General features: G+C 40.9%; 1 protein-coding gene across 1 annotated transcript in view; it reads right to left on the bottom strand.

Moving 5' to 3' along the window:
* POLN (DNA polymerase nu) overlaps window positions 1-14,733 on the bottom strand; it is a 155,386-nt gene that overhangs the window by 113,957 nt on the left and 26,696 nt on the right. Inside the window, exons 4-6 of the mRNA XM_008018117.3 lie at window positions 8,516-8,709; window positions 3,897-3,959; window positions 2,792-2,904 (exon numbers count right to left, since the gene is read on the bottom strand). Of these exons, the coding sequence (XP_008016308.2) occupies window positions 2,792-2,904; window positions 3,897-3,959; window positions 8,516-8,709 (370 nt within the window). The remainder of the gene's footprint in view (window positions 1-2,791; window positions 2,905-3,896; window positions 3,960-8,515; window positions 8,710-14,733) is intronic.

Genomic DNA, 14,733 nt, shown 5'->3' with positions numbered 1-14,733 from the left:
TTCTACTAAAACTTCAAAAGTATAGGCAACAAAAGCAAAAATAGACAAATGAAATTACATCAAGCAAAAGCTGTACAGCAAAGGAAACAACGGAGTGAAGAGACAACTCACAGACTGGAAGAAAATATTTGCAAACTATCTACCTGGTAGGGGATTAATAACCAGGATATAAAAGGAACTCAAACAGTTCAACAGGGGGAAACATGATTTAAAACAGGCAAAGTATTTGAATAGACATTTCTGAAAGGAAGATATACAAAAGGCCAACAAGAATATTTAAAAATGCTAAATATCACTAATCATAAGAAAAACGCAAGGAAAATCACAATGAGATATCATCTCACCCCAATTTAAAAGGACTTTCATCAAAAAGATAGGGAATAACAGATATTGGTGAGGATATGGAGAAAGGGGAACCCTCATACACTACTGGTAGGAAAGTAAATTAGTACAGCCACTATGGAAAACAGTACGTAGGTTCCTCAAAAAATGAAATAGAGCTACCATATGATCCAGCAATCCCACTCCTGGGTATATATTCAAAAGAATCAAAATATTCAAAAGAATCAACATATCAGAGCAATATCTGCATTTCCATGTTACTGCAGCACTACTCACAATGCCAAAATAAGGAATTAACCTGAGTGTCCATCAACAGATAAATGAAGAAAATGTGGTATATTTACACAATGGAATTACTATTCAGCCATAAAAAAGAATGAAATCCTGTCACTTGCAGCAACATGGATGGAACTGGAGGTCATTATGTTAAGTGAAATAAGCCAAGCACAGAAAGACAAATATCGCAGATTCTCACTCATATGCAGGAGCTAAGAAAGCAGATCTCATGAAGGTAGAGTAGATTGGTGGTTACCAGAGGTCAGGGAGGGTAAGGGGGTGGTGGGTGGGATTAAGAGTAGTTGATTAACAGTTGCAAATATATAGTTAGGTAGAAGAAAGAAGACCTGGTGTTCAGTAAATCAGTAGAGTGACTATAGTAAATAATAATCTATTGTATATTTCAAAATAGCTAGTAAAGGAAAATTCAAATGTTCCCAGTATAAAGAAAAGATAAATGTTTAAGGTGATAGATATCCCAATTATGCAGATTTGATTATTAAAATTACACATTATATGAATATATCAAAATATCACAAGTCCCCCCAAAAAATGTATATCTATTATGAATCAGTAAAATTTTTAGAAGGAAAAAAAGAGAAAAAGATTATTGGCTAATTTCCTTGGGGGTGGGTAGAGATGATGGTGTTGTTTTAAAAACTGAATCTCACATTTTAGTCATACAATTGAAATATTTAGAGATGAATCACATGATGTTTGGGTTTTGCTACAAAGTATTCAGGAGGGTGGCAGTTTGGAAGTATGGGGAGTTATAGAGCAAAAGATTGGCTGGAGCCAGGTGCGGTGGCTCACTTTGGGAGGCCGAGGCGGGCAGATCACAAGGTCAGGAGTTCAAGACTAGCCTGGCCAGCATGGTGAAACCCCGTCTCTAATAAAAATACAAAAATTAGCCACTCATGGTGGCGCGCACCTGTAGTCCCAGCTACTCAGGAGGCTGAGGCAGGAGAATCACTTGAACCAGGGAGGTAGAGGTTGCAGTGAGCCAAGATCATGCAACTGCACTCCAGCCTGTGTGACAGAGTAAGACTCCATCTCAAAAAAAAAAAAAAAAAAAGATTGGCTGGAAATTGATAATTGTTGAAACTGGGTGATGACTACTTTTGTATATGTTAGAAATTTTTGACAATAAAAAGGGCTTTTTCCAACCTTTTATTATGAACATTTTCAAATACACAATTTGAAAAGAATTATACAGTGAACACGTATGTCCACCACCTAGATTCTACAATGAATATTTTTGCTATATTTTCTTTACCACTTATCTGTCCATCTAATTGTGTGTTTGTTTGTTTTTCCTCCTGAGACAGTGTCTCACTCTGTCCCCCAGGCTGGAGTGCAGTGGTGCAATATCAGCTCACTACAACCTCCACCTCCTGGGCTCAAGCAATTCTCCTGCCTCAGCTTCCTGAGTAGCTAGGATTACAGTCATGAGCCACCATGCCCAGCTAAATTTTATATTTTTAGTAGAGATGGGGTTTCACTATGTTGGCCAGGCTGGTCTACAACTCCTGACCTCGTGATCCGCCTGCCTCAGTCTCCCAAAGTGCTGGGATTACAGGCGTGAGCCACCGCGCCTGGCCATGTCCATCTAGTTTTTAAAAAGTTATAAAAAAACTTTACTACTTTAAGCGAGGTGCGGTGGTCACACCTATAATCCCAGCACTTTGGGAAGCTGAGGCAGGAAGTTGGCTTGAGGCCAGCAGTTTGAGACCAACCTGGGCAACAGAGTTGGACCCCATCTCTAAAAAAACCAGAAAACTAAAATATATATGCACATTTAAAATCTTCAGTATTTTAAATAAAAAGTAGGTCCTATATTGTTTCAATGTTAATTACTCTGGACTGTAGTTTAATTCTTAGAAAGTTTATAAGCTATTTGTGGTAACAACAAACCTCACTGACCATGCTACTTAAGTTAATTCTTTCCTATTTTAAATTATGAAAGTAATGTATACTTGTAAAAATTCAAATAACCTAGAAACATGGAAGAAAACTTCCTCCCCATGCCTAGGGCCCATGAGGAGGCATATCAGTCTGTGTGGCCAGGTCCCCCAGGAGTTGTGTGACATGGCTGCCCTCACCATTCTCCCATTGATAGGAGGAGTCACAGTTGAAGAGTTAAATTATAGAGAGAACAAAAAATATAACTTACCATGCTTCCAACTGCCATCATTACCAAAAAACTGCAGCACTATTCTCACAAAATCCTTGGCATTAAAACAAATAACAGGACATTTACATTTCAGTGTTTGAAATAGCACGTTCCTAGAAGATGAAAAGAAATTCACTGATTTAAACATTAACTTGGAACTTTCAACCTTGGAAAAATATTACTACTATCCGACGAATAGCTATCACTTGACAGCACATACACACATTAACTAAAGAATTCCAAGAGGTTGGTATTATTTATTATCGGCATTTTACAGATGATGAAAGCGAGACACAGAGAGACGAGGTAAGGTACCAAAGGTCACGAAACTGTCAAGTGCTTATCCCTGGGTAACATCCCATTACTTGTAGATTAAGACCTACATCCCTGAGCAAGGTACACCTACTCTGGGCTCTTCATAGCCAGGCCCCAAGATGACTCTCTAGCCTGTTCTCCCAGAGCTCCCCTCAAACATTCTACTCTCTCATCGCACTAAATTCCCTTTCCTCCACCACCAGGCTGTGCCATGTCCTGCTCTGCTCCTGGGCCACTGCATATACTGTATTCTTGACTACAGTTCTCTTCCCACAGTTTTCACAAACTGTTCAAGGGCCATCTTCAGGAAGGTATGCCCTAATTCCGCAGGCAGGGGGCTGCTCCCTCTTCTGTATCTCTTCTGTACCCCTGCCCACACATGTAGTACAGTAGGAAGCACACTTGCTCTATTATAAGGTACCTTGAACATTTGTTCTCTCCATTATACCATGAGCACTTTGAATATGGGATTCACAATTGTTAAAACTGACTGAATACTTACCATGTGCCAGATACCATGCTGAACACTTCGTAGCATTGTGTGTGAAGTGATTGCTGCATTGAAACCTCATCACGATCCTATCTGGCATGCACTAGAACCATTTTACAGATGAGAAAACTTAGTCTTGAAAAGCTTAAGCAATTTGGCCAGGGTTAAATGACTAACAAATGGCAATGCTGGGATCTGAGACCGTATCTTCCTGCTGCCAGGGCCAAACTCTAAGCTACCAAAGCCATCAATCCCTCTTTATAGTAAATGTTCATTAATACATTAATGAAGATTTCTTACCTGGCAAATTGTTGATGTGCCTCCTGTTCTTGGTCCCAGAAAGTCGAGGTTCTTTGGTTATTGCTGAGGGAGAAAGAAATCAAGAGCCTAATGAGCTTTGCACACTTAGCCAAACTGCAGTTAGATTTTGCTTGGACTTGTTCCACAGAAAGACATTTGTAGGCTTTTTGTACTTTATGTGATTTCACCTTGGTTTCCCTTGAAAAGGGCGGCCAGGATGGTAGGGAGGGTAAAGTGCCAATAACACAGCTTCAGATCTTGGCTTGGCTGGACTGGTGAGGAGGGTGTCCAAGATGGAGTAAAGAGCTTATGAAGGAGAAGAACTGGGGCCATGGAGCCCACTTCCCATTGCTGCTCCTTCATCCTTGAAACTCAAGAGTTCCATGATAAGGTAATCTACCAACTACACTATCTTCTGCTAATAAGAGACTAATTGATTTTTATCTTGATAAAACAAACAACAAAAAGAATACCTTGTAAGCTAAATGGCAATTAGCGAGGCATGGTGGTGCATGCCTATAGTCCTAAAGTCCTAGCTACTGGGATAAGGTTGCTGAGGAGGGACAATCACTTGAGTCCAGGAGGTTGAGGCTGCAATGAGTCGTGATCACAACCACTGCACTCCAACTTGGGCAACAAAGAGAGACTCTGGCTCTTAAAATAAAACATGTATATATCTACATGTATATATGCACATACACACAAATATATTTACATATATATAAGCTAGATTTGAGGCTTTCTCATCTGTAAAATGGAGTGAATAAGGTATAACATACAGAGAGAATGTGAAGGTGAAGGGACAGTGTGTATGTGAAAGGCCTTGCACAGGTCATTTAATAAATGTTATTAAACATGTTTTGTGCAAAAAAGTATGTGTATTAATTTAAATGTGATTTATTTAAATTTATTTTGAATCTCAAAGACATAATCATAGGATTGGGATTATTATTTCCAATTTATGGTACTTGAGGCAATGTATTAATTTGATTGTCCTAGAACTTATAAAAATTAAGCCTCAACATTCATTCATTCAATGATAATATTGAATAAATACTGATTAAACACCTGCTTTGTAGCATTGTTCTTAGATATTGGGGATACATTAATGAACACACTACTGAACACAAATGAAAGTCATGTATGTGGGGTTAGCAGTGGGGTACCATCTCATGTTGGGTGGTCAAGGAAGGTCTGATAAGGTAATTCTTTTTTTTTTTTAGTTTGGTAAATCTTTTTTATTTATTTTAGCTTGGTAATTTTTTTTTTTTTTTTTTTTTTAAAGACAGGGCCTCACTCTGTCATCCAGGCTACAGTGCAGTAGCGCAATCACAGCTCACTGCAGGTTCAAACTGCTGGGCTCAAGTGATCCTCCAACATCAGCCTCTGGAGTAGCTGGGACTATAGGCACATGCCACTGTACCCGGGTAATTTTAAAATTTTTTGTAGAGATGGGGTCTCACTATGTTGCTCAGGCTAGTCTCAAACTCCAGCCTCAAGCCATCCTCCCACCTCAGCCTGAGCCACTGTTCCTAGCCAAGGTAACACTTGAGGAAAGACATGAAGGATAAGGTAAACAAAAGCCTAGTTGGTAGCGGAAAGTTATTTACAGAAAATTTTAGCCACTAGATGTGGAAGAAATGATAGAGTTAGAAAAATCACCATCGGCCGGGCGCGGTGGCTCAAGCCTGTAATCCCAGCACTTTGGGAGGCCGAGATGGGCGGATCACGAGGTCAGGAGATTGAGACCATCCTGGCTAACACGGTGAAACCCCGTCTCTACTAAAAAATACAAAAAACTAGCCGGGCGAGGTGTCGGGCGCCTGTAGTCCCAGCTACTCTGGAGGCTGAGGCAGGAGAATGGCGTAAACCCGGGAGGCGGAGCTTGCAGTGAGCTGAGATCCGGCCACTGCACTCCAGCCTGGGCGACAGAGCAAGACTCCGTCTCAAAAAAAAAAAAAAAAAGAAAAAAAAAGAAAAATCACCATCTTACTAGCCATAATTAAATAAGTGATTTAGATGATCCTCATCAAAGGACAAAACCATTAAGGGAAAGTTTGGGGGAGAAGTTTATAAGGAAGGGCTCGTGCTGACACCACCTGAACCCACTGCTCCCCCTCAGCACCATGAAGACTGGGACAACCCAATTGCATCACTAAGGGAAGTCAGGAGGACACCAGTTAAGTCTGAATTTCAGAAAAATCATGAATAATTATTATCTGAAAAAAATTACATATTTTTTAGAGATGTATTCTTCTAGTATAAGTATGTCCCATGCAATATTTGGGACATATGTATACTAAGAAATTAGTTATTTATCTGAAATTCAAATTTAGTGTCCTATATTTTAATTTGTTAAATCTGGCCATCCAACTGCATCACAGATGGAGTATGAAGCTTATGGCTCCACCTAGGAAGTGCTGCGCAAAACAAGTTGGACCCCAATAATCAAGCATTTAGAGCTAACTCCAGTTTACAGAAAATATGGAGGAGAGAGAACAAGTTAAAGAACTTCATGATGAGGCAAACAAACGAATCCAGGACATGGGACCTCCTCCAAGACAGGGAGAGGGGCTGAGGGATGCTCCAGATTAGAAAAAAATAGAGACATGGCCACCCAATGCTATGTCCTGATCCCAACAAGTCAACTGTAGGAGGACATTTTTGAGACAATCAGGTAACTTCGAATTTGGACTGGATATACAACTTGTTAAGTTTTAAAATGGCACTGTGGCTCTGTAAAAACAAAACAAAACAAAGCCCACAGTTTTTAGAGTCATGAGAGGGCAAAACAATAGGTTGGGATTTTCTTTAACCTCAGTCCTCTCCCCCTGCCCCAGGAAACAGACAGATGAAGGAAGTAAGGAAAAACCTTTGATAATGTTGGCCTGGGTGGATGCATATACTACTATGTACTTTTGTGTTTTCATAGTTTACTTTTTGTTTGTTCAGAGAAAAACATAAAGGAATGTGGCAGCAAACCATGCAGTTATTTGGGAGAATGCTACAGGGAGGGATGGTGGCACCAGGCCCTTGGGCAGAGGCGCGTAACACATGGTCAGGAACAGCAAGGAGGTGGGAGTGCACTGAAAGGCCGGGAGAGAGGAGGGGTGAGGCTGAAGACAGTGGAGGGGCCAGAGTAAGCAGACCTTGAGGGCAAGGGCCTTCACAGGTCCTGTGGCTTTTCTACACTTGATCTTAGCCAGAAGGCCTAAAAGCCGTGATTTTGGGTTTTCCTCAGAGTGAAGCAGGAGTTGTTTGAGGGTTTGGGGCAGGGAAGTGATGTGATCTGATTTGTGCTTTAACAGGCCAGCTCTGGGTGCTGCATGGAAAACAGACTGAAGGGGCAGGTGGAAGCAGGAGTCCAGTGTGGAAGTTCTTGTGATCCAGTAGGAGGTAACAACCTGCGCCGAGTAACAGCAACACAGTGGATGAGCAGAGGGCAGATTCTAGCTACACTTGAAGGCAGAGCCAATAGGACTTGCTAAGAGCTTGATATGGTTTGTGGAAAGTAGAGAGAAGTCAGAGTTAACCCCAGGACTTTTTGCCTAAGCTCATGGAGGGCTGACACTAAGACAGCCAGGCCACAGGAGGCAGGGTCCAGGGAAGACAGGAGTTCAGTCTGGACATGTTTGCCTAAAATGACCACTAGATGTCCAAGTGCAAAACGTCAACTAAATTCAGAAACATCATCCAGATATTAGGGCTCTGTCCTCACAAGGGATCTCCATACACTAGACCTGACCAGTTGTTCTTTAAAGAGAAAATTACATAAAAAGAAAATGAAGGGTTCTGTTGGGAGCTGAAAGCTATGTTTGTCACACATTGTCCCCTTCTCCCCAAAAGTTACCTAAAATCACCCAGAGCCCAGTGAGCCTGTATGAAGCATGGAAAGGCTAGTAATGGGGCCCAGCTTCCTCCGGAGCTGCCTTGATCTTCCAGGGTGGCTAACTGGCCTTAAATCAGAGGGCTGGGAAGGTAGTGGATACCTCCATTTGAGGCAGAAGCCCAAGTCATGTGCATAACCTAAGCAAAGAAACAGTGAGGAAGAGTACAAGATCCATCTCAGAAAGGGTTTTTCAGAATCCAGAAGGGGCAGCAGGAGGAACCCTGCCTGCTCTAAAATTCTGTGATTCTAAGAGGGCCAGTCCAAAGAGGTGAGACAGGTCTTGCCTCTTTCCACAGACAGAGCTTTGAAACTAGTCCCATCCTTGGTGGTATTAAGGACAATTTATTGTTTGCAGGCAGTGATAACTTTGTTTTCTAATGCTGTGAATGAATGAACAAGTATGATAAGGAAAATCATCTGGGACTCTGCCAGTGACAGGGGATTTTCAGGGTCTGGGGTTGATGCTTTTCTCCCTAGCTTCTCATTGTGAAGTTGCTTCAAGTCCTGGAGCAGGCTGCTCCCACAGAACAGAACTCCATTCCAGATACTCTCTGGGAGAGAGAGGGCCAGTATTTGTAGAGATTTCTATCACTTGGATCCATTTTATTTTCATGTGCCCACACAAAACTTCTAAAAGTTTAAACAATTAAAACTGGATCTTGAAAAACTTTCCATTAGTATAAAGCAGGCATCTAAGTAGGGTGTGAGTCCATGAGTGAAGATTTTTTACCGGGCAAATTGTCGATGTGCCTCCTGTTCTTGGTCCCAGATAGCAGAGTGCTCTATTTGAATGTAGATGCATGGATCATTCGACACAAAGCCCTCCAGGACAGGACCACAGGCCGGGGCATCTGGACAACCATGGCCACCCTCTGCTTGGCGCTTGAGTAACATCACAATTCCTCTAACAGAGGAAATGGGGGTCTGTGGAAACACAACAAAATAAATTAAACCTAGACAATATATCTGTTGTAGAAAGATACACATTTTAAAATTAAGCAGAGAGAACAAGAAAAGGCCTAAAATTAAACTTGAAAATGAATGGCTTTTTTAATGACAATTGAGGCCAAAAGCCGAATCCATGACTTTACACTCCAAATCTGGTCTCTACCCTCTCCAACATCATGATGGGAGTCTCATCCAGGGCAATATGAAAGGAGAAAGGAATAAAAGGCATACACATCAGAAAGGAAGCATCATACTTTCCCTATTAACAGATGGCATGAATGTCTGTGTAGAAAATCTAAAGGAACCTGTAAAAAATGAATCCTGAAGCTAATATGTAAATTTAGCAAGGTTGCAGGATACAAGATCAAAGGACAAAAATGTAATATATTTTTATATTCTAGCAATAAACATGTGAAAATAAAAATTTTTTAAACCACCATTTAGAGAACTCTAAAAAATGAAATACTTAAGTATAAACTAACAAAATACATACAGGATATGTATGCTGAAAACTACAAAATGCTAATGAAAGAAATCAGAGAAGACCTAAATAACAAAGACATATAATACTCAAGGATTTAAAAACTCAACATAATAATAAGTTTGTCCTTTATTCCAAAGTTAATCATTAGAACCAAGAAGATCAATAAACCTCAAGTACAAGGAACATGAAGAAAACTATAGATCATTTGCTTAAAACCAGTGATAAAGGGTGGGGGGTGGTGAGAGAACACATTACATAGATAGAAACAAAGATAAGGATGACAGCAGATTTCTCGTCGGAAATAAAGCAACTCAGAAGACAGTAGATATATATACATACTTTTTTTTTTTTTTTTTTAAGAGATGGAGTCTTGCTCTGTCACCCAGACTAGAGTGCCGTGGTACAATCTCAGTTCACCGCAACCTCCGCCTCCCGGGTTCAAACAATTCTCCTGCCTCAGCCTCCAGAGTAGCAAGGACTACAGGCGCACACCACCACACCCAGCCAGTTTTTTTTGTATTTTAGTAGAGACAGGGTTTCACTGTGTTGCCCAGGCTGGTCTCAAACTCCTAAGCTCAGGCAATCCGCCGACCTTGCCCTCTCAAAGTGCTAGGATTACAGGTGTGAGCCACCGTGCCCAGCCAACAGTAGAGTAATATTATGAAACTACTGGAAGAAAATAAACTATCAACTTACATTCTTTAGTCATCAAAATGCCTTTAAAAAAATGAAAGGTAAAGCAAGACTTGCATACTACACTGAAAACTATAAAACACTCCTAAAGGAAATTAAAGTTTTAAATAAATGGAGATACCCCATGTTTATGGATCAGAATACCCCATGTTTATGGATCAGAAAACTCAATACTATTATAATAAGATGGCAAGACTCACAAAATTAATCTATAGATTTAACACAATTTATATCAAAATTCCAGTTGGATTTTTGCATTAATTGACAAACTGATCCTAAAACTGACAAGCAAAGGAAGCACAATACCCAAAAGAATCTTGAAAAATACAAAGTTGGAAGACTTCTTGATTTCAAAACTTACTACAAAGCTCCAATAATCAGAGAGAATTAGGAGATCATGGCAGATGGGAGGCAGGAGTAGATTGCAGCTCCCCCTGGGACGGACAGAGCAGAGTGTGGAGGCTTGCATTGTGACCTTTTGCTCTAGAATGACTACAAGAATAAATCAGGAAAGCAGAGAGAACACAGACCCTCTGAAGGAAGCAGATTGCTCCTGCAGGACCCAGGAGACACCCCAAATACTGTGTTGGTGTCCATGGCCAAAAGACTCACAGACAGTTCACATCACAGGACTCTGAGCACACAATCCCTAGTACCAGCCTGGAGCCTGGTAGACTTGCTGGGTGACTAGATTCAGAAGACAGATAACAGTCACTACAGCTCAGCTCTCAGGTAGCCACATCCCTAGGAAAATCAGGAGAGGACTACATAAAGGGAACACCCTGTGGGATAAAAGAATCTGAACAACAGCCTTGAGTCCTAGACCTTCCCTCTGACAGAGCCTAACCAAATGAGAAGGAACCAGAAAACCAACTCTGGTAATATGACAAAACAAGGTTCTTTAGCATGCCCAAAAAATCATACTAGCTCACCAGCAATGGATCCAAACCAAGAAGAAATCCCTGATTTACCTGAAAAAAGAATTCAGAAGGTTAGTTATTAAGTTAATCAGGGAGGGACTAGAGAAAGGCAAAGCCCAGTTTAAGGAAGTCAAAAAAAAAATGATACAAGAAATGAGGGGAGGCCAGGTGCTGTGGCTCAGCCTGTAATCCCGGCACTTTGGGAGGCCAAGGCAGGCAGATCACGAGGTCAGGAGATTGAGACCATCCTGGCTAACATGGTGAAACCCCATCTCTACTAAAAATATAAAAAATTAGCCAGGCGTGGTGGCACATGCCTGTAGTCCCAGCTACTCGGGAGGCTGAGGCAGGAGAATGGTGTGAACCCGGGAGGCGGAGGTTACAGTGAGCCCAGATCATGCCACTGCACTCCAGCCTGGGTGACACAGTGAGACTCCGTCCCCCACAACACTCCCAAAAAAAAAAAAAACAGAAAGAAAAAAAGAAAGAAGGAAGGAAGGAAGGAAGGAAGGAAGGAGAGAAATGAGGGGAGAAATTTTCAATGAAATAGGTATAGATAGTATATATTAAAAAAATCAAAACTTCAGGAAACAATGGATACACTTATAGAAATGCAAAATGCTCCGGAAATTCTCAGCATTAGAATTAAACAAGCAGAAGAAAGAACTTCAGAGCTCAAAGACAAGGTTTTCAAATTAACCCAATCCAACAAAGATAAAGAAAAAAGAATAAGAAAACATAAAGCCTCCAAGAAGTCTCACATTATGTTAAACGACCAAACCTAAGAATAATTGGCGTTCCTGAGGAAGAAGAGAAATCTAAAAGTTTGGAAAACATATTTGGGGGAATAATCAAGGAAAACTTCCCTGGACTTACTAGAGACCTAGACATCCAAATACAAGAAGTTCAAAGAACACCTGGGAAATTCACTGCAAAAAGATCATTGCCTAGGCACATAGTCATCAAGTTATCTAAAGTTAAGACAAAGGAAAGAATCTTAAGAGCTATGAGGCAAAAGCACCAGGTAACCTGTAAAGGAAAACCTATCAGATTAACAGAAGATTTCTCAGCAGAAACCCTCCCAGCTAGAAGGGACTGGGCCCTATCTTCAGCCTCCTTAAACAAAACAATTGTTTCCAGCAAAACTAAGTTTCATAAGTGAAGGAGGGATACAGTCCTTTTCACACAAACAAATGCTGAGAGAATTCGCCACTAGGAAGCCAGTACTACAACTGTTAAAAGGAGTTCTAAATCTTGAAACAAATCCTGGAAACACATCAAAACACAATCTCTTTAAAGCGCACATCTCACAGGCCCTATAAAGCAAAAATACAATTAAAAAAAGAAAAGAAACAAACAAGCTATGCAGGCAACAAATAGTACAATGAATGGAATGGTACCTCATAACGCAATACTAAGGTTGAATGTAAATGGCCTAAATGTTCCACTTAAAATATACAGACTTGCAGAATGGATAAGAATTCACCAACCATCTGCTGCCTATAAGAAACTCACCTAACAGGTAAGGACTCACATAAACTTAAGGTAAAAGGGTGGAAAAAGATATTCCATGCAAAGGGAGACCAAAAGCAAGCAACAGTAGCTAACACAGTAATAGTGGGGGACTTCAAGACTCCACCGACAGCACCAGACAGTTTATCAAGACAGAAAGTCAACAAAGAAACAATGGATTTAAACTGTACCCTGGAACAAATAGACTTAACAGATATTTACAGAGCATTCTACTCAACAACCACAGAATATACATTCCATTCATCAGTGCATGGAACTTTCTCCAAGATAGACCATATGATAGGCCATGAAATGAGCCTCAGTAAATTTAAGAAAACGGAACTTATATCAAGCACTCTCTCAGGCCACAGTGGAATAAAACTGTAAATCAACTCCAAAAGGAACCTTCAAAACCATATAAATACATGGAAATCAAATAACCTGCTCCTGAATGATCATTGGCTCAAAAATGAAATCAAGATGGAAATTAAACAATTCTTCAAACTGGGCTGGGCATGGTGGCTCACGCCTGTAATCCCAGCACTTTGAGAGGCCGAGGAGGGCAGATTATGAGGTCAGGAGATCGAGATCATCCTGGCCAACATGGTAAAATCCCGTCTCTACTAAAAATACAAAAATTAGCTGGGCATGGTGGCACGTGCCTGTAATCTCAGCTACTTGGGAGGCTGAGGCAGGAGAATCACTTGAACCTGGGAAGCAGAGGTTGCAGTGAGCCAAGATCTGCCACTGCACTCCAGCCTGGCAACATAGTAAGACTCCCTCTAAAAACAAAAAACAAAAAACAAAAAACAAAAAACAAAACAAAACAAAATTCTTCAAACTGAAGGACAACAGTGACACAATCTATCAAAACCTCTTGGATACAGCAAAGGCAGTGCTAAGAGGAAAGTTCATAGCCCTAAACACCTACATCAAAAAGTCTGGCCGGGTGCGGTGTTTCACGCCTGTAATCCCAGCACTTTGGGAGGCCGAGGCGGGCAGATCACAAGGTCAGGAGATCGAGACCATCCTGGCTAACATGGTGAAACCTCGTCTCTACTAAAAATACAAAAAAAATTAGCCAGGCGTGGTGGCAGGCGCCTGTAGACCCAGCTACTCGGGAGGCTGAGGCAGAGAACGGCGTGAACCCAGGAGGCGGAGCTCACAGTGAGCCGAGATCGCACCACTGCACTCCAGCCTGGGCGACTGAGCAAGACTCTGTCTCAAAAACAAACAAACAAAAAAATGTCTGAAAGAGCACAGACAATCTAAGGTCATACCTCAAGGAACTATAGAAACAAGAACAAACCAAACCCAAACCCAGCAGAAGAAAGGAAATGACCACGATCAGAGCAGAATTCAATGATATTGAAACAAACAAACAAAAAAACAAAATACAAAAGATAAATGAAACAAATGCCAGGCACGCTGGCTCATGCCTGTAATCCCAGCACTTTGGGTGGCAGAGGAGGGCGGACCACCTGAGGTCAGGAGTTGGAGACCAGTCTGACCAACATGGTGAAACCCCGTCTCTACTAAATACAAAAAATTAGCCAGGTGTGGTGGCACACGCCTGTAATCCCAGCTACTTGGGTAGCTGAGGCAGGAGAATCACTTGAACCCGGGAGGTAGAGGTTGCAGCGAGCTGAGATTGCGCCATTGCACTCCAGCCTGCACAAGAGCAAAACTCTGTCTCAAAAAAAAAAAAAGATAAATGAAACAAAAAGCTGGTTCTTTGAAAAGATAAATAAAATTGATAGACCATTACCAAGATTAACCAATAAAAGAAGAGAGAAAATCCAAATAAGCTCAATTAGAAACAAAATGAGAGATACAACAACTGACACCACAAAAATGCAAAAGATCACTCAAGGCTACTATGAATAACTTTACAAACATAAACTCGAAAATCTAGAGGATATGGATAAATTCCTGGAAAGATACAACCCTTCTAGTTTAAATCAGGAAGAATTAGATGTCCTGAACAAACCAATAACAAGCAGTGAGATTGAAATGGTAACAAAACAATTACCAACAAAAAAAGTCCAGGACCAGACAGATTCACAACAGAATTCTACCAGACATTCAAAGAAGAATCAGTACTGATCCTATTAACACTATTCCACAAGATAGAAAAAGAGGGAATCCTCACTAAATCATTTTATGAAGTCAGTATCACCCTAGTACCAATACCAGGAAAGGATATCACCAAAAGAGAAAACTACAGACCAATATCCCTGATGAACATAGATGCAAAAGTCCTTAACAAAATACTAGCTAACCAAATCCAACAACATATCAAAAAGATAATCCACCATGATCAAGTGGGTTTCATACCAGGGATACAGGGATGGTCTAACATACGCAAGTCAATAAATGTGATACGTCACA

Source organism: Chlorocebus sabaeus, chromosome 27, assembly GCF_047675955.1.
Source record: "Chlorocebus sabaeus isolate Y175 chromosome 27, mChlSab1.0.hap1, whole genome shotgun sequence".
NCBI lineage: Eukaryota > Metazoa > Chordata > Mammalia > Primates > Cercopithecidae > Chlorocebus > Chlorocebus sabaeus.
The sequence above is the reverse complement of the archived record's forward strand: the minus strand, read 5'-3'. Positions and strand labels throughout refer to the sequence as shown.